Genomic DNA, 18,669 nt, shown 5'->3' with positions numbered 1-18,669 from the left:
CTCTACTCCTCAGTCAAGTAACGGCCTACTATGTAACACTTGTGTCGCCTCTCAGTGCAACACTACATTACAGTGTCAGGAGTGGAGACCATGCTTTCAATCAATGAGTAGTCTCTGATGTGTATTTAACAAGATGTCTTTAATTAGTTTTTCTGCTGGATAAATTCAACCAACATTGTTTTTTTTATCATCAGTGAACATAAGCATTTTATCATTATTTAAGTAATTTGTACTTTAACTCTTTAACGTTAAGTTCGATAATCAGTTTATAACATGTAACAGATTTAAAAATATATATCAATATTTAGTATGGAGGTATTCATTAACTCTCAGTTATTGTTGAGTAATCATTTGTTTACACAACAGCTGAAAACAAAGAGATAATTGCCACCAAAAAGGACAAAGTAAAAAAAAAACGAAAATCAAATAGCACTTTGATTTCTTGTTGATGGGAAATCATTTATTGTTTTAAATGAAAACAATGTGTGATAATAGAAACCCAGTGTCGGAACACTGTTCATTAAAGGAAATCACTTGACTTATGCATTGTGATACATGTTTTCAATAACATAATGTGAAAGTCACTAAACAACTGACTGAAAATCAGGCTTATGAAAGAAAGATTTTAATGATAGATGTTCTCAGAAAATGCTACATGTGGAAGACCACCTATGGTGTACGAGAGGTACATGCACTTCCCTGATCATTTGAACCAATAATGATGTCATGCCCAAAATCTCAGGTGATCTACAGTGTAGCTTGATGATTTCTTTTGACTGAAAATAAGAGCAATAAGAAGCTCTAAATAAAATGTAATACAATACAATATATTTATTAATAAATTCCTGTGACAGGAGTGGTCTGCATAAAAAAGAAAAACATTTTTAATGATAATACTCTGAGTACACATTTGATTTTCACAGTCATGTTTATCTATGATATATTTTTTGGTTCAGTTCACATGTCAGAATGAAGATTTTGAACACAAATTACCCTGATGCATCATCAGCGTTCACACATAGTCAGAGGACCGAAGAGGCAAACTGTAAACTGCTGTATGAAAGTGTGTGGAACTGTAAATATGCCTTGGAATAAATTAATTGGGGCCTTATTAGAGTACAAAATCGCAATAATGTACCTGTTGTTTTACCATTAACATGTCTTACCAACAGGCACTAAACGACATATAATAATATACTAGATACAACAGATTTTAAGATGTACTGAGTAATCCTTTAAATATGATATATATATGAAATCATGACATTAAAATTCTGAAATTGTTCAAACTAATTTTTGATCTGCAGTGAGGGACGGCCCAACGTTTCCCAGCTTACGGCTGTGCATCTGCAACCTGTGTGCAGCTGCTTCAAGCCTGGGTTCTCTACCTTTCATGCAGATGGCTGGTACCATAACAGTGGACAAACTGTACTTCACGCACAACCACTGCTGCACCAACCACAACAACAAAAGCTGCTTCAACCACAACTACAGCTGCACCAACAACAACTACTGCTGCACCAACAACAACTACTCCAACTACGACCACTGTTGCCCCAACACTACAACAACTGCACCAACCACAACAACTGCTGCACCAACCACAACAATAGTCGTAGATACCAGAACAACTTCTGCACCAACATCGACAACAGCTGGAGCACTTCAGTGCCAAACCTGCACAAATCAGACGTGTTCAAGCACAGTAACAGTGAACTGTTCTTCAGAGACCATGTGTGTTACAGCTACTATTTTAGGTAATCTTTTCTTCATATTATCTGATACATTTCAGTAAATTTCAATGACTATGAAGTTATGTGTGCTTTCCATCAACATTAATAAAATTCATTATTAAAAGTATTTAAATTACTTTGAATTTCCAGCTACCTCATCTGGAACTACAGCAACACAATTCTACAAGGCGTGTGCATCTTCCTCTCTGTGTCCAGCTACGGGCAATCAGACATTTTCAGTTAACCTGGGTGTTCAAAGTGTTCTTGCATCTGCCACGTGCTGCAACACGGATAACTGCAACTCACAAAATCTGCCTGGTAACTACAAATCTATAAGTGTTTTATTAAAGAAACAGTAACAGAAAGAGATAAGAAACAATCATTTTGATATATGCTGAAATGTTCTCTGTAATAAAATTAAATGATGTTCTTTTCTGTTTCAGCTCCTACTCCTCAGTCAAGTAACGGCCTACTATGTAACACTTGTGTCGCCTCTCAGTGCAACACTACATTACAGTGTCAGGGAGTGGAGGACCAATGCTTTCAATCAATGAGTAAGTCTTCTTGATGTGTACTTTAACAAAGATTGTCTTTAAATTAGTTTTTCTGCCTGGAATAAATTCAACCAACATTGTTTTTTTAATCAGTCAGTGGAAACATAAAGCATTTTATCATTATTTAAGTAATATTTTGTACTTTAACTCTTTAAACGTTAAGATTCGATAATCAGTTTATAACATGTAACAGATTTTAAAAATATATATCAATTTGTAGTATGGAGGTATTCATTAACCTCTCAGTTATTGTTGTGAGTAATCATTTGTTTACAACAACAGCTGAAAACAAAGAGATAATTGTCCACCAAAAAAGGACAAAGTAAAAAAAAATACGATAAAATCAAGATAGCACTTTGATTTCTTGTTGATGGAGAAATCATTTATCTGTTTTAAATGAAAAACAATGTGTGATAATAGAACACCAGTGTCGGAACACTGTTCATTAAAAGGAAATCACTTTGACTTATGACATTGTGACTACATGTTTTCAATAACATAAATGTGAAAGTCACTAAACAACTGACTGAAAATCAGGCTTATGAAAGAAAGATTTTAATGATAGATGTTCTCAGAAATGCTACATGTTGGAAGACCACCTATGGTGTACGATAGGTACAATGCACTTCCCTGATCATTTGCAAACCAATAATGATGGTCAATGCCCAAAACTCTACAGGTGATCTACAGTGTAGCTTGATGATTTCTTTTGACTGAAAATAAGAAGCTAATAAGAAGCTCTAAATAAAATGTAATACAATACAATATATTTATTAATAAATTCCTGTGACAGGAGTGGTCCTGCATAAAAAAGAAAAACATTTTTAATGATAATACTCTGAGTACACATTTTGATTTTCACAGTCATGTTTATCTTATGATATTTTTTGGTTTCAGTTCACATGTCAGAATGAAAGATTTTGAACAACAAATTACCCTGATGCATCATCAGCGTTACACACAATAGTCAGAGAGCACGAAAGAGGCAAACTGTAAAACTGCTGTATGAAAGTGTGTGTGAACTGGTAAATATGCCTTGGAATAAAATTAAATTGGGGCCTTTATTAGAGTACAAATCGCAATAAATGTACCTGTTGTTTTACCATTTAACATGTCTTACCAACAGGCACTAAAACGACATAATAATAATATTACTAGATATCAGCAAACAGATTTTTAAGATGTACTGAGTAATCCTTTAAATATGATAATATATTATGAAATCATGACATTAAAAATTTCTGAAATTGTTCAAACTAATTTTTGATCTGCAGTGAGGGACGGCACCAACAGTTTCCCAGCTTACGGCTGTGCATCTGCAAACCTGTGTGCAGCTGCTTCAAGCCTGGGTTCTCTACCTTTCATGCAGATGGCTGGTACCATAACAAGTGGACCAAACTGTACTTCACGCACAACCACTGCTGCACCAACCAACAACAAAAGCTGCTTCAACCACAACTACAGCTGCACCAACAACAACTACTGCTGCACCAACAACAACTACTCCAACTACGACCACTGTTGCCCCAACCACTAACAACTGCACCAACCACAACAACTGCTGCACCAACCACAACAATAGTCGTAGATACCAGAACAACTTCTGCACCAACATCGACAACAGCTGGAGCACTTCAGTGCCAAACCTGCACAAATCAGACGTGTTCAAGCACAGTAACAGTGAACTGTTCTTCAGAGACCATGTGTGTTACAGCTACTATTTTAGGTAATCTTTTCTTCATATTATCTGATACATTTCAGTAAATTTCAATGACTATGAAGTTATGTGTGCTTTCCATCAACATTAATAAATTCATTATTAAAAGTATTAAATTACTTTGAATTTCCAGCTACCTCATCTGGAACTACAGCAACACAATTCTACAAGGCGTGTGCATCTTCCTCTCTGTGTCCAGCTACGGGCAATCAGACATTTTCAGTTAACCTGGGTGTTCAAAGTGTTCTTGCATCTGCCACGTGCTGCAACACGGATAACTGCAACTCACAAAATCTGCCTGGTAACTACAAATCTATAAGTGTTTTATTAAAGAAACAGTAACAGAAAGAGATAAGAAACAATCATTTTGATATATGCTGAAATGTTCTCTGTAATAATTAAATGATGTTCTTTTCTGTTTCAGCTCCTACTCCTCAGTCAAGTAACGGCCTACTATGTACACTTGTGTCGCCTCTCAGTGCAACACTACATTACAGTGTCAGGGAGTGGAGGACCAATGCTTTCAATCAATGAGTAAGTCTTCTTGAGTGTACTTTAACAAAGATTGTCTTTAAATTAGTTTTTCTGCCTGGAATAAATTCAACCAACATTGTTTTTTTTAATCAGTCAGTGGAAACATAAAGCATTTTTAAGTTATTTTGTACTTTAACTCTTTAAACGTTAAGATTCGATAATCAGTTTATAACATGTAACAGATTTTAAAAATTATATCAATTTGTAGTATGGAGGTATTCATTAACCTCTCAGTTATTGTTGTGAGTAATCATTTGTTTACAACAACAGCTGAAAACAAAGAGATAATTGTCCACCAAAAAAGGACAAAGTAAAAAAAAAAATACGATAAAATCAAGAGTAGCACTTTGATTTCTTGTTGATGGAGAAATCATTTATCTGTTTTAAATGAAAAACAATGTGATAATAGAACACCCAGTGTCGGAACACTGTTCATTAAAAGGAAATCACTTTGACTTATGACATTGTGACTACATGTTTTCAATAACATAAATGTGAAAGTCACTAAACAACTGACTGAAAATCAGGCTTATGAAAGAAAGATTTTAATGATAGATGTTCTCAGAAATGCTACATGTTGGAAGACCACCTATGGTGTACGATAGGTACAATGCACTTCCCTGATCATTTGCAAACCAATAATGATGGTCAATGCCCAAAACTCTACAGGTGATCTACGGTGTAGCTTGATGATTTTCTTTTGACTGAAAAATAAGAAGCTAATAAGAAGCTCTAAATAAAATGTAATACAGTACAATATATTTATTAATAAATTCCTGTGACAGGAGTGGTCCTGCATAAAAAAAAAAACATTTTTAATGATAATACTCTGAGTACACATTTTGATTTTCACAGTCATGTTTATCTTATGATATATTTTTTGGTTTCAGTTCACATGTCAGAATGAAAGATTTTGAACAACAAATTACCCTGATGCATCATCAGCGTTACACACAATAGTCAGAGAGCACGAAAGAGGCAAACTGTAAAACTGCTGTATGAAAGTGTGTGTGAACTGGTAAATATGCCTTGGAATAAAATTAAATTGGGGCCTTTATTAGAGTACAAAATCGCAATAAATGTACCTGTTGTTTTACCATTTAACATGTCTTACCAACAGGCACTAAAACGACATAATAAATATTACTAGATATCAGCAAACGATTTTTAAGATGTACTGAGTAATCCTTTAAATATGATAATATATTATGAAATCATGACATTAAAAATTTCTGAAATTGTTCAAACTAATTTTTGATCTGCAGTGAGGGACGGCACCAACAGTTTCCCAGCTTACGGCTGTGCATCTGCAAACCTGTGTGCAGCTGCTTCAAGCCTGGGTTCTCTACCTTTCATGCAGATGGCTGGTACCATAACAAGTGGACCAAACTGTACTTCACGCACAACCACTGCTGCACCAACCACAACAACAAAGCTGCTTCAACCACAACTACAGCTGCACCAACAACAACTACTGCTGCACCAACAACAACTACTCCAACTACGACCACTGTTGCCCAACCACTACAACAACTGCACCAACCACAACAACTGCTGCACAACCACAACAATAGTCGTAGATACCAGAACAACTTCTGCACCAACATCGACACAGCTGGAGCACTTCAGTGCCAAACCTGCACAAATCAGACGTGTTCAAGCACAGTAACAGTGAACTGTTCTTCAGAGACCATGTGTGTTACAGCTACTATTTTAGGTAATCTTTTCTTCATATTATCTGATACATTTCAGTAAATTTCAATGACTATGAAGTTATGTGTGCTTTCCATCAACATTAATAAAATTCATTATTAAAAGTATTTAAATTACTTTGAATTTCCAGCTACCTCATCTGGAACTACAGCAACACAATTCTACAAGGCGTGTGCATCTTCCTCTCTGTGTCCAGCTACGGGCAATCAGACATTTTCAGTTAACCTGGGTGTTCAAAGTGTTCTTGCATCTGCCACGTGCTGCAACACGGATAACTGCAACTCACAAAATCTGCCTGGTAACTACAAATCTATAAGTGTTTTATTAAAGAAACAGTAACAGAAAGAGATAAGAAACAATCATTTTGATATATGCTGAAATGTTCTCTGTAATAAAATTAAATGATGTTCTTTTCTGTTTCAGCTCCTACTCCTCAGTCAAGTAACGGCCTACTATGTAACACTTGTGTCGCCTCTCAGTGCAACACTACATTACAGTGTCAGGGAGTGGAGGACCAATGCTTTCAATCAATGAGTAAGTCTTCTTGATGTGTACTTTAACAAAGATTGTCTTTAAATTAGTTTTTCTGCCTGGAATAAATTCAACCAACATTGTTTTTTTTAATCAGTCAGTGGAAACATAAAGCATTTTATCATTATTTAAGTAATATTTTGTACTTTAACTCTTTAAACGTTAAGATTCGATAATCAGTTTATAACATGTAACAGATTTTAAAAATATATATCAATATTTGTAGTATGGAGGTATTCATTAACCTCTCAGTTATTGTTGTGAGTAATCATTTGTTTACAACAACAGCTGAAAACAAAGAGATAATTGTCCACCAAAAAAGGACAAAGTAAAAAAAAAAACGATAAAATCAAGAGTAGCACTTTGATTTCACTTTGAAATCATTTTGTTCTGGTTTTCATTTATCTGTTTTAAAAAAACAATGTGTGATAATAGAACACCCAGTGTCGGAACACTGTTCATTAAAAGGAAATCACTTTGACTTATGACATTGTGACTACATGTTTTCAATAACATAAATGTGAAAGTCACTAAACAACTGACTGAAAATCAGGCTTATGAAAGAAAGATTTTAATGATAGATGTTCTCAGAAAATGCTACATGTTGGAAGACCACCTATGGTGTACGAGAGGTACAATGCACTTCCCTGATCATTTGCAAACCAATAATGATGGTCAATGCCCAAACTCTACAGGTGATCTACAGTGTAGCTTGATGATTTTCTTTTGACTGAAAAATAAGAAGCTAATAAGAAGCTCTAAATAAAATGTAATACAATACAATATATTTATTAATAAATTCCTGTGACAGGAGTGTCCTGCATAAAAAAGAAAAACATTTTTAATGATAATACTCTGAGTACACATTTTGATTTTCACAGTCATGTTTATCTTATGATATATTTTTGGTTTCAGTTCACATGTCAGAATGAAAGATTTTGAACAACAAATTACCCTGATGCATCATCAGCGTTACACACAATAGTCAGAGAGCACGAAAGAGGCAAACTGTAAAACTGCTGTATGAAAGTGTGTGAACTGGTAAATATGCCTTGGAATAAAATTAAATTGGGGCCTTTATTAGAGTACAAAATCGCAATAAATGTACCTGTTGTTTTACCATTTAACATGTCTTACCAACAGGCACTAAAACGACATAATAATAAATATTACTAGATATCAGCAAACAGATTTTTAAGATGTACTGAGTAATCCTTTAAATATGATAATATATTATGAAATCATGACATTAAAAATTTCTGAAATTGTTCAAACTAATTTTTGATCTGCAGTGAGGGACGGCACCAACAGTTTCCCAGCTTACGGCTGTGCATCTGCAAACCTGTGTGCAGCTGCTTCAAGCCTGGGTTCTCTACCTTTCATGCAGATGGCTGGTACCATAACAAGTGGACCAAACTGTACTTCACGCACAACCACTGCTGCACCAACCACAACAACAAAAGCTGCTTCAACCACAACTACAGCTGCACCAACAACAACTACTGCTGCACCAACAACAACTACTCCAACTACGACCACTGTTGCCCCAAACACTACAACAACTGCACCAACCACAACAACTGCTGCACCAACCACAACAATAGTCGTAGATACCAGAACAACTTCTGCACCAACATCGACAACAGCTGGAGCACTTCAGTGCCAAACCTGCACAAATCAGACGTGTTCAAGCACAGTAACAGTGAACTGTTCTTCAGAGACCATGTGTGTTACAGCTACTATTTTAGGTAATCTTTTCTTCATATTATCTGATACATTTCAGTAAATTTCAATGACTATGAAGTTATGTGTGCTTTCCATCAACATTAATAAAATTCATTATTAAAAGTATTTAAATTACTTTGAATTTCCAGCTACCTCATCTGGAACTACAGCAACACAATTCTACAAGGCGTGTGCATCTTCCTCTCTGTGTCCAGCTACGGGCAATCAGACATTTTCAGTTAACCTGGGTGTTCAAAGTGTTCTTGCATCTGCCACGTGCTGCAACACGGATAACTGCAACTCACAAAATCTGCCTGGTAACTACAAATCTATAAGTGTTTTATTAAAGAAACAGTAACAGAAAGAGATAAGAAACAATCATTTTGATATATGCTGAAATGTTCTCTGTAATAAATTAAATGATGTTCTTTTCTGTTTCAGCTCCTACTCCTCAGTCAAGTAACGGCCTACTATGTAACACTTGTGTCGCCTCTCAGTGCAACACTACATTACAGTGTCAGGGAGTGGAGGACCAATGCTTTCAATCAATGAGTAAGTCTTCTTGAAGTGTACTTTAACAAAGATTGTCTTTAAATTAGTTTTTCTGCCTGGAATAAATTCAACCAACATTGTTTTTTTAATCAGTCAGTGGAAACATAAAGCATTTTATCATTATTTAAGTAATATTTTGTACTTTAACTCTTTAAACGTTAAGATTCGATAATCAGTTTATAACATGTAACAGATTTTAAAATATATATCAATATTTGTAGTATGGAGGTATTCATTAACCTCTCAGTTATTGTTGTGAGTAATCATTTGTTTACAACAACAGCTGAAAACAAAGAGATAATTGTCCACCAAAAAAGGACAAAGTAAAAAAAAAAATACGATAAAATCAAGAGTAGCACTTTGATTTCTTGTTGATGGAGAAATCATTTATCTGTTTTAAATGAAAAACAATGTGTGATAATAGAACACCCAGTGTCGGAACACTGTTCATTAAAAGGAAATCACTTTGACTTATGACATTGTGACTACATGTTTTCAATAACATAAATGTGAAAGTCACTAAACAACTGACTGAAAATCAGGCTTATGAAAGAAAGATTTTAATGATAGATGTTCTCAGAAAATGCTACATGTTGGAAGACCACCTATGGTGTACGAGGTACAATGCACTTCCCTGATCATTTGCAAACCAATAATGATGGTCAATGCCCAAAACTCTACAGGTGATCTACAGTGTAGCTTGATGATTTTCTTTTGACTGAAAAATAAGAAGCTAATAAGAAGCTCTAAATAAATGTAATACAGTACATATATTTATTAATAAATTCCTGTGACAGGAGTGGTCCTGCATAAAAAAGAAAAAACATTTTTAATGATAATACTCTGAGTACACATTTTGATTTTCACAGTCATGTTATCTTATGATATATTTTTTGGTTTCAGTTCACATGTCAGAATGAAAGATTTTGAACAACAAATTACCCTGATGCATCATCAGCGTACACACAATAGTCAGAGAGCACGAAAGAGGCAAACTGTAAAAACTGCTGTATGAAAGTGTGTGTGAACTGGTAAATATGCCTTGGAATAAAATTAAATTGGGGCCTTTATTAGAGTACAAAATCGCAATAAATGTACCTGTTGTTTTACCATTTAACATGTCTTACCAACAGGCACTAAAACAACATAATAATACAACATTACTAGATATCAGCAAACGGATTTTTAAGATGTACTGAGTAATCCTTTAAATATGATAATATATTATGAAATCATGACATTAAAAATTTCTGAAATTGTTCAAACTAATTTTTGATCTGCAGTGAGGGACGGCACCAACAGTTTCCCAGCTTACGGCTGTGCATCTGCAAACCTGTGTGCAGCTGCTTCAAGCCTGGGTTCTACCTTTCATGCAGATGGCTGGTACCATAACAAGTGGACCAAACTGTACTTCACGCACAACCACTGCTGCACCAACCACAACAACAAAAGCTGCTTCAACCACAACTACAGCTGCACCAACAACAACTACTGCTGCACCAACAACAACTACTCCAACTACGACCACTGTTGCCCCAACCACTACAACAACTGCACCAACCACAACAATAGTCGTAGATACCAGAACAACTTCTGCACCAACATCGACATCAGCTGGAGCACTTCAGTGCCAAACCTGCACAAATCAGACGTGTTCAAGCACAGTAACAGTGAACTGTTCTTCAGAGACCATGTGTGTTACAGCTACATTTTAGGTAATCTTTTCTTCATATTATCTGATACATTTCAGTAAATTTCAATGACTATGAAGTTATGTGTGCTTTCCATCAACATTAATAAAATTCATTATTAAAAGTATTTAAATTACTTTGAATTTCCAGCTACCTATCTGGAACTACAGCAACACAATCTACAAGGCGTGTGCATCTTCCTCTCTGTGTCCAGCTACGGGCAATCAGACATTTCAGTTAACCTGGGTGTTCAAAGTGTTCTTGCATCTGCCACGTGCTGCAACACGGATAACTGCAACTCACAAAATCTGCCTGGTAACTACAAATCTATAAGTGTTTTATTAAAGAAACAGTAACAGAAAGAGATAAGAAACAATCATTTTGATATATGCTGAAATGTTCTCTGTAATAAATTAAATGATGTTCTTTTCGTTTCAGCTCCTACTCCTCAGTCAAGTAACGCCTACTATGTAACACTTGTGTCGCCTCTCAGTGCAACACTACATTACAGTGTCAGGGAGTGGAGGACCAATGCTTTCAATCAATGAGTAAGTCTTCTTGATGTGTACTTTAACAAAGATTGTCTTTAAATTAGTTTTTCTGCCTGGAATAAATTCAACCAACATTGTTTTTTTAATCAGTCAGTGGAAACATAAAGCATTTTATCATTATTTAAGTAATATTTTGTACTTTAACTCTTAAACGTTAAGATTCGATAATCAGTTTATAACATGTAACAGATTTTAAAAATATATATCAATATTTGTAGTATGGAGGTATTCATTAACCTCTCAGTTATTGTTGTGAGTAATCATTTGTTTACAACACAGCTGAAAACAAAGAGATAATTGTCCACCAAAAAAGGACAAAGTAAAAAAAAAAATACGATAAAATCAAGAGTAGCACTTTGATTTCTTGTGATGGAGAAATCATTTATCTGTTTTAAATGAAAAACAATGTGTGATAATAGAACACCCAGTGTCGGAACACTGTTCATTAAAAGGAAATCACTTTGACTTATGACATTGTGACTACATGTTTTCAATAACATAATGTGAAAGTCACTAAACAACTGACTGAAAATCAGGCTTATGAAAGAAAGATTTTAATGATAGATGTCTCAGAAATGCTACATGTTGGAAGACCACCTATGGTGTACGATAGGTACAATGCACTTCCCTGATCATTTGCAAACCAATAATGATGGTCAATGCCCAAAACTCTACAGGTGATCTACGGTGTAGCTTGATGATTTTCTTTTGACTGAAAAATAAGAAGCTAATAAGAAGCTCTAAATAAATGTAATACAGTACAATATATTTATTAATAAATTCCTGTGACAGGAGTGGTCCTGCATAAAAAAGAAAACATTTTTAATGATAATATCTGAGTACACATTTTGATTTTCACAGTCATGTTTATCTTATGATATATTTTTTGGTTTCAGTTCACATGTCAGAATGAAAGATTTTGAACAACAAATTACCCTGATGCATCATCAGCGTACACACAATAGTCAGAGAGCACGAAAGAGCAAACTGTAAAACTGCTGTATGAAAGTGTGTGTGAACTGGTAAATATGCCTTGGAATAAAATTAAATTGGGGCCTTTATTAGAGTACAAAATCGCAATAAATGTACTGTTGTTTTACCATTTAACATGTCTTACCAACAGGCACTAAAACGACATAATAATAAATTACTAGATATCAGCAAACGGATTTTTAAGATGTACTGAGTAATCCTTTAAATATGATAATATATTATGAAATCATGACATTAAAAATTTCTGAAATTGTTCAAACTAATTTTGATCTGCAGTGAGGGACGGCACCACAGTTTCCCAGTTACGGCTGTGCATCTGCAAACCTGTGTGCAGCTGCTTCAAGCCTGGGTTCTCTACCTTTCATGCAGATGGCTGGTACCATAACAAGTGGACCAAACTGTACTTCACGCACAACCACTGCTGCACCAACCACAACAACAAAAGCTGCTTCAACCACAACTACAGCTGCACCAACAACAACTACTGCTGCACCAACAACAACTACTCCAACTACGACCACTGTTGCCCCAACCACTACAACAACTGCACCAACCACAACAACTGCTGCACCAACCACAACAATAGTCGTAGATACCAGAACAACTTCTGCACCAACATCGACATCAGCTGGAGCACTTCAGTGCCAAACCTGCACAAATCAGACGTGTTCAAGCACAGTAACAGTGAACTGTTCTTCAGAGACCATGTGTGTTACAGCTACTATTTTAGGTAATCTTTCTTCATATTATCTGATACATTTCAGTAAATTTCAATGACTATGAAGTTATGTGTGCTTTCCATCAACATTATAAAATTCATTATTAAAAGTATTTAAATTACTTTGAATTTCCAGCTACCTCATCTGGAACTACAGCAACACAATTCTACAAGGCGTGTGCATCTTCCTCTCTGTGTCCAGCTACGGGCAATCAGACATTTTCAGTTAACCTGGGTGTTCAAAGTGTTCTTGCATCTGCCACGTGCTGCAACACGGATAACTGCAACTCACAAAATCTGACTGGTAACTACAAATCTATAAGGTTTTATTAAAGAAACAGTAACAGAAAGAGATAAGAAACAATCATTTTGATATATGCTGAAATGTTCTCTGTAATAAAATTAAATGATGTTCTTTTCTGTTTCAGCTCCTACTCCTCAGTCAAGTAACGGCCTACTATGTAACACTTGTGTCGCCTCTCAGTGCAACACTACATTACAGTGTCAGGGAGTGGAGGACCAATGCTTTCAATCAATGAGTAAGTCTTCTTGATGTGTACTTTAACAAAGATTGTCTTTAAATTAGTTTTTCTGCCTGGAATAAATTCAACCAACATTGTTTTTTTAATCAGTCAGTGGAAACATAAAGCATTTATCATTATTTAAGTAATATTTTGTACTTTAACTCTTTAAACGTTAAGATTCGATAATCAGTTTATAACATGTAACAGATTTAAAAATATATATCAATATTTGTAGTATGGAGGTATTCATTAACCTCTCAGTTATTGTTGTGAGTAATCATTTGTTTACAACAACAGCTGAAAACAAAGAGATAATTGTCCACCAAAAAAGGACAAGTAAAAAAAAAAATACGATAAAATCAAGAGTAGCACTTTGATTCTTGTTGATGGAGAAATCATTTATCTGTTTTAAATGAAAACAATGTGTGATAATAGAACACCCAGTGTCGAACACTGTTCATTAAAAGGAATCACTTGACTATGACATTGTGACTACATGTTTTCAATAACATAAATGTGAAAGTCACTAAACAACTGACTGAAAATCAGGCTTATGAAAGAAAGATTTTAATGATAGATGTTCTCAGAAAATGCTATGTTGGAAGACCACCTATGGTGTACGATAGGTACAATGCACTTCCCTGATCATTTGCAAACCAATAATGATGGTCAATGCCCAAAACTCTACAGGTGATCTACGGTGTAGCTTGATGATTTTCTTTGACTGAAAATAAGAAGCTAATAAGAAGCTCTAAATAAAATGTAATACATACAATATATTTATTAATAAATTCCTGTGACAGGAGTGGTCCTGCATAAAAAAGAAAAACATTTTTAATGATAATACTCTGAGTACACATTTTGATTTTTCACAGTCATGTTTATCTTATGATATATTTTTTGGTTTCAGTTCACATGTCAGAATGAAAGATTTTGAACAACAAATTACCCTGATGCATCATCAGCGTTACACACAATAGTCAGAGAGCACGAAAGAGGCAAACTGTAAAACTGCTGTATGAAAGTGTGTGTGAACTGGTAAATATGCCTGGAATAAATTAAATTGGGGCCTTTATTAGAGTACAAAATCGCAATAAATGTACCTGTTTTTTACCATTTAACATGTCTTACCAACAGCACTAAAACGACATAATAATAATATTACTAGATATCAGCAAACAGATTTTAAGATGTACTGAGTAATCCTTTAAATATGATAATATATTATGAAATCATGACATTAAAAATTTCTGAAATTGTTCAAACTAATTTTGATCTGCAGTGAGGGACGGCACCAACAGTTTCCCAGCTTACGGCTGTGCATCTGCAAACCTGTGTGCAGCTGCTTCAAGCCTGGGTTCTCTACCTTTCATGCAGATGGTGGTACCATAAAAGTGGACCAAACTGTACTTCACGCACAACCACTGCTGCACCAACCACAACAACAAAAGCTGCTTCAACCACAACTACAGCTGCACCAACAACAACTACTGCTGCACCAACAACAACTACTCCAACTACGACACTGTTGCCCCAACCACTACAACAACTGCACCAACCACAACAACTGCTGCACCAACCACAACAATAGTCGTAGATACCAGAACAACTTCTGCACCAACATCGACACAGCTGGAGCACTTCAGTGCCAAACCTGCACAAATCAACGTGTTCAAGCACAGTAACAGTGAACTGTTCTTCAGAGACCATGTGTGTTACAGCTACTATTTTAGGTAATCTTTTCTTCATATTATCTGATACATTTCAGTAAATTTCAATGACTATGAAGTTATGTGTGCTTCCATCAACATTAATAAATTCATTATTAAAAGTATTTAAATTACTTTGAATTTCCAGCTACCTCATCTGGAACTACAGCAACACAATTCTACAAGGCGTGTGCATCTTCCTCTCTGGTCCAGCTACGGGCAATCAGACATTTCAGTTAACCTGGGTGTTCAAAGTGTTCTTGCATCTGCCACGTGCTGCAACACGGATAACTGCAACTCACAAAATCTGCTGGTAACTACAAATCTATAAGTGTTTTATTAAAGAAACAGTAACAGAAAGAGATAAGAAACAATCATTTGATATATGCTGAAATGTTCTCTGTAATAAAATTAAATGATGTTCTTTTCTGTTTCAGCTCTACTCCTCAGTCAAGTAACGGCCTACTATGTAACACTTGTGTCGCCTCTCAGTGCAACACTACATTACAGTGTCAGGGAGTGGAGGACCAATGCTTTCAATCAATGAGTAAGTCTTCTTGATGTGTACTTTAACAAAGATTGTCTTTAAATTAGTTTTTCTGCCTGGAATAAATTCAACCAACATTGTTTTTTTAATCAGTCAGTGGAAACATAAAGCATTTATCATTATTTAAGTAATATTTTGTACTTTAACTCTTTAAACGTTAAGATTCGATAATCAGTTTATAACATGTAACAGATTTTAAAAATATATATCAATATTTGTAGTATGGAGGTATTCATTAACCTCTCAGTTATTGTTGTGAGTAATCATTGTTTACAACAACAGCTGAAAACAAAGAGATAATTGTCCACCAAAAAAGGACAAAGTAAAAAAAAAAATACGATAAAATCAAGAGTAGCACTTTGATTTCTTGTGATGGAGAAATCATTTATCTGTTTTAAATGAAAAACAATGTGTGATAATAGAACACCCAGTGTCGGAACACTGTTCATTAAAAGGAAATCACTTTGACTTATGACATTGTGACTACATGTTTTCAATAACATAAATGGAAAGTCACTAAACAACTGACTGAAAATCAGGCTTATGAAAGAAAGATTTAATGATAGATGTTCTCAGAAAATGCTACATGTTGGAAGACCACCTATGGTGTACGATAGGTACAATGCACTTCCCTGATCATTTGCAAACCAATAATGATGGTCAATGCCCAAAACTCTACAGGTGATCTACGTGTAGCTTGATGATTTTCTTTTGACTGAAAAATAAGAAGCTAATAAGAAGCTCTAAATAAAATGTAATACAGTACAATATATTTATTAATAAATTCTGTGACAGGAGTGGTCCTGCATAAAAAGAAAAACATTTTAATGATAATACTCTGAGTACACATTTTGATTTTCACAGTCATGTTTATCTTATGATATATTTTTGGTTTCATTCACATGTCAGAATGAAAGATTTTGAACAACAAATTACCCTGATGCATCATCAGCGTTACACACAATAGTCAGAGAGCACGAAAGAGGCAAACTGTAAAACTGCTGTATGAAAGTGTGTGTGAACTGGTAAATATGCCTTGGAATAAAATTAAATTGGGCCTTTATTAGAGTACAAAATCGCAATAAATGTACCTGTTGTTTTACCATTTAACATGTCTTACCAACAGGCACTAAAACGACATAATAATAAATATTACTAGATATCAGCAAACAGATTTTTAAGATGTATGAGTAATCCTTTAAATATGATATATATTATGAAATCATGACATTAAAATTTCTGAAATTGTTCAAACTAATTTTTGATCTGCAGTGAGGGACGGCACCAACAGTTCCCAGCTTACGGCTGTGCATCTGAAAACCTGTGTGCAGCTGCTTCAAGCCTGGGTTCTCTACCTTTCATGCAGATGGCTGGTACCATAAAAGGACCAAACTGTACTTCACGCACAACCACTGCTGCACCAACCACAACAACAAAAGCTGCTTCAACCACAACTACAGCTGCACCAACAACAACTACTGCTGCACCAACAACAACTACTCCAACTACGACACTGTTGCCCCAACCACTACAACAACTGCACCAACCACAACAACTGCTGCACCAACCACAACAATAGTCGTAGATACCAGAACAACTTCTGCACCAACATCGACAACAGCTGGACACTTCAGTGCAAACCTGCACAAATCAGACGTGTTCAAGCACAGTAACAGTGAACTGTTCTCAGAGACCATGTGTGTTACAGCTACTATTTTAGGTAATCTTTTCTTCATATTATTGATACATTTCAGTAAATTCAATGACTATGAGTTATGTGTGCTTTCCATCAACATTAATAAATTCATTATTAAAGTATTTAAATTACTTTGAATTTCCAGCTACCTCATCTGGAACTACAGCAACACAATTCTACAAGGCGTGTGCATCTTCCTCTGTGTCCAGCTACGGGCAATCAGACATTTTCAGTTAACCTGGGTGTTCAAAGTGTTCTTGCATCTGCCACGTGCTGCAACACGGATAACTGCAACTCACAAATCTGCTGGTAATACAAATCTATAAGTGTTTATTAAAGAAACAGTAACAGAAAGAGATAAAAACAATCATTTTGATATATGCTGAATGTTCTCTGTAATAAAATTAAATGATGTTTTTCTGTTTCAGCTCCTACTCCTCAGTCAAGTAACGGCCTACTATGTAACATTGTGTCGCTCTCAGTCACACTACATTACATGTCAGGGAGTGAGGACCAATGCTTTCAATCAATGAGTAAGTCTTCTTGATGTGTACTTTAACAAAATTGTCTTTAAATTAGTTTTCTGCTGGAATAAATTCAACCAACATGTTTTTTTAATCAGTCAGTGGAAACATAAAGCTTTTATCATTATTTAAGTAATATTTTGTACTTTAACTCTTTAAACGTTAAGCTTCGATAATCAGTTATAACATGTAACAGATTTTAAAAATATATATCAATATTTGTAGTATGGAGGTATTCATTAACCTCTCAGTTATTGTTGTGAGTAATCATTTGTTTACAACAACAGCTGAAAACAAAGAGATAATTGTCCACCAAAAAAGGACAAAGTAAAAAAAAAAATACGATAAAATCAAGAGTAGCACTTTGATTTCTTGTTGATGGAGAAATCATTTATCTGTTTTAAATGAAAAACAATGTGTGATAATAGAACACCCAGTGTCGAACACTGTTCATTAAAAGGAAATCACTTTGACTTATGACATTGTGACTACATGTTTTCAATAACATAAATGTGAAAGTCACTAAACAACTGACTGAAAATCAGGCTTATGAAAGAAAGATTTTAATGATAGATGTTCTCAGAAAATGCTACATGTTGGAAGACCACCTATGTGTACGATAGGTACAATGCACTTCCCTGATCATTTGCAAACCAA

General features: G+C 34.9%; 2 protein-coding genes and 1 long non-coding RNA gene across 3 annotated transcripts; all 3 read left to right on the top strand.

The window, feature by feature from the left end:
• Nucleotides 1-1,565: 1,565 nt before the first annotated feature.
• On the top strand, nt 1,566-4,463 carry LOC109195055 (uncharacterized). The gene is made up of 6 exons (XR_002056726.2): nt 1,566-1,757; nt 1,884-2,051; nt 2,177-2,287; nt 3,562-4,013; nt 4,138-4,305; nt 4,429-4,463. It is a non-coding gene; the product is annotated as an uncharacterized LOC109195055 (long non-coding RNA).
• A 1,692-nt stretch (nt 4,464-6,155) lies between these two features.
• LOC109195025 (integumentary mucin C.1-like) lies at nt 6,156-10,822 on the top strand. The gene is made up of 8 exons (XM_019346426.1): nt 6,156-6,255; nt 6,382-6,549; nt 6,675-6,785; nt 8,075-8,530; nt 8,657-8,824; nt 8,949-9,059; nt 10,343-10,466; nt 10,810-10,822. The coding sequence occupies exons 1-8, from the start codon at nt 6,231-6,233 to the stop codon at nt 10,820-10,822; spliced, it is 1,176 nt and encodes a 391-aa protein (XP_019201971.1). The 5' UTR covers nt 6,156-6,230.
• Nucleotides 10,823-12,607: 1,785 nt separating this feature from the next.
• Nucleotides 12,608-14,928, top strand: LOC109195024 (cell wall protein DAN4-like). Its single transcript, XM_019346425.2, has 4 exons — nt 12,608-13,024; nt 13,149-13,316; nt 13,441-13,551; nt 14,819-14,928. Exons 1-4 carry the CDS (start codon nt 12,658-12,660, stop codon nt 14,926-14,928), a joined length of 756 nt encoding a protein of 251 aa, XP_019201970.1. The 5' UTR covers nt 12,608-12,657.
• The last annotated feature ends 3,741 nt before the right edge of the window (nt 14,929-18,669 follow it).

This window comes from Oreochromis niloticus, linkage group LG17 (genome assembly GCF_001858045.2).
Source record: "Oreochromis niloticus isolate F11D_XX linkage group LG17, O_niloticus_UMD_NMBU, whole genome shotgun sequence".
Classification (NCBI taxonomy): Eukaryota; Metazoa; Chordata; class Actinopteri; order Cichliformes; family Cichlidae; genus Oreochromis; species Oreochromis niloticus.
The sequence above is the reverse complement of the archived record's forward strand: the minus strand, read 5'-3'. Positions and strand labels throughout refer to the sequence as shown.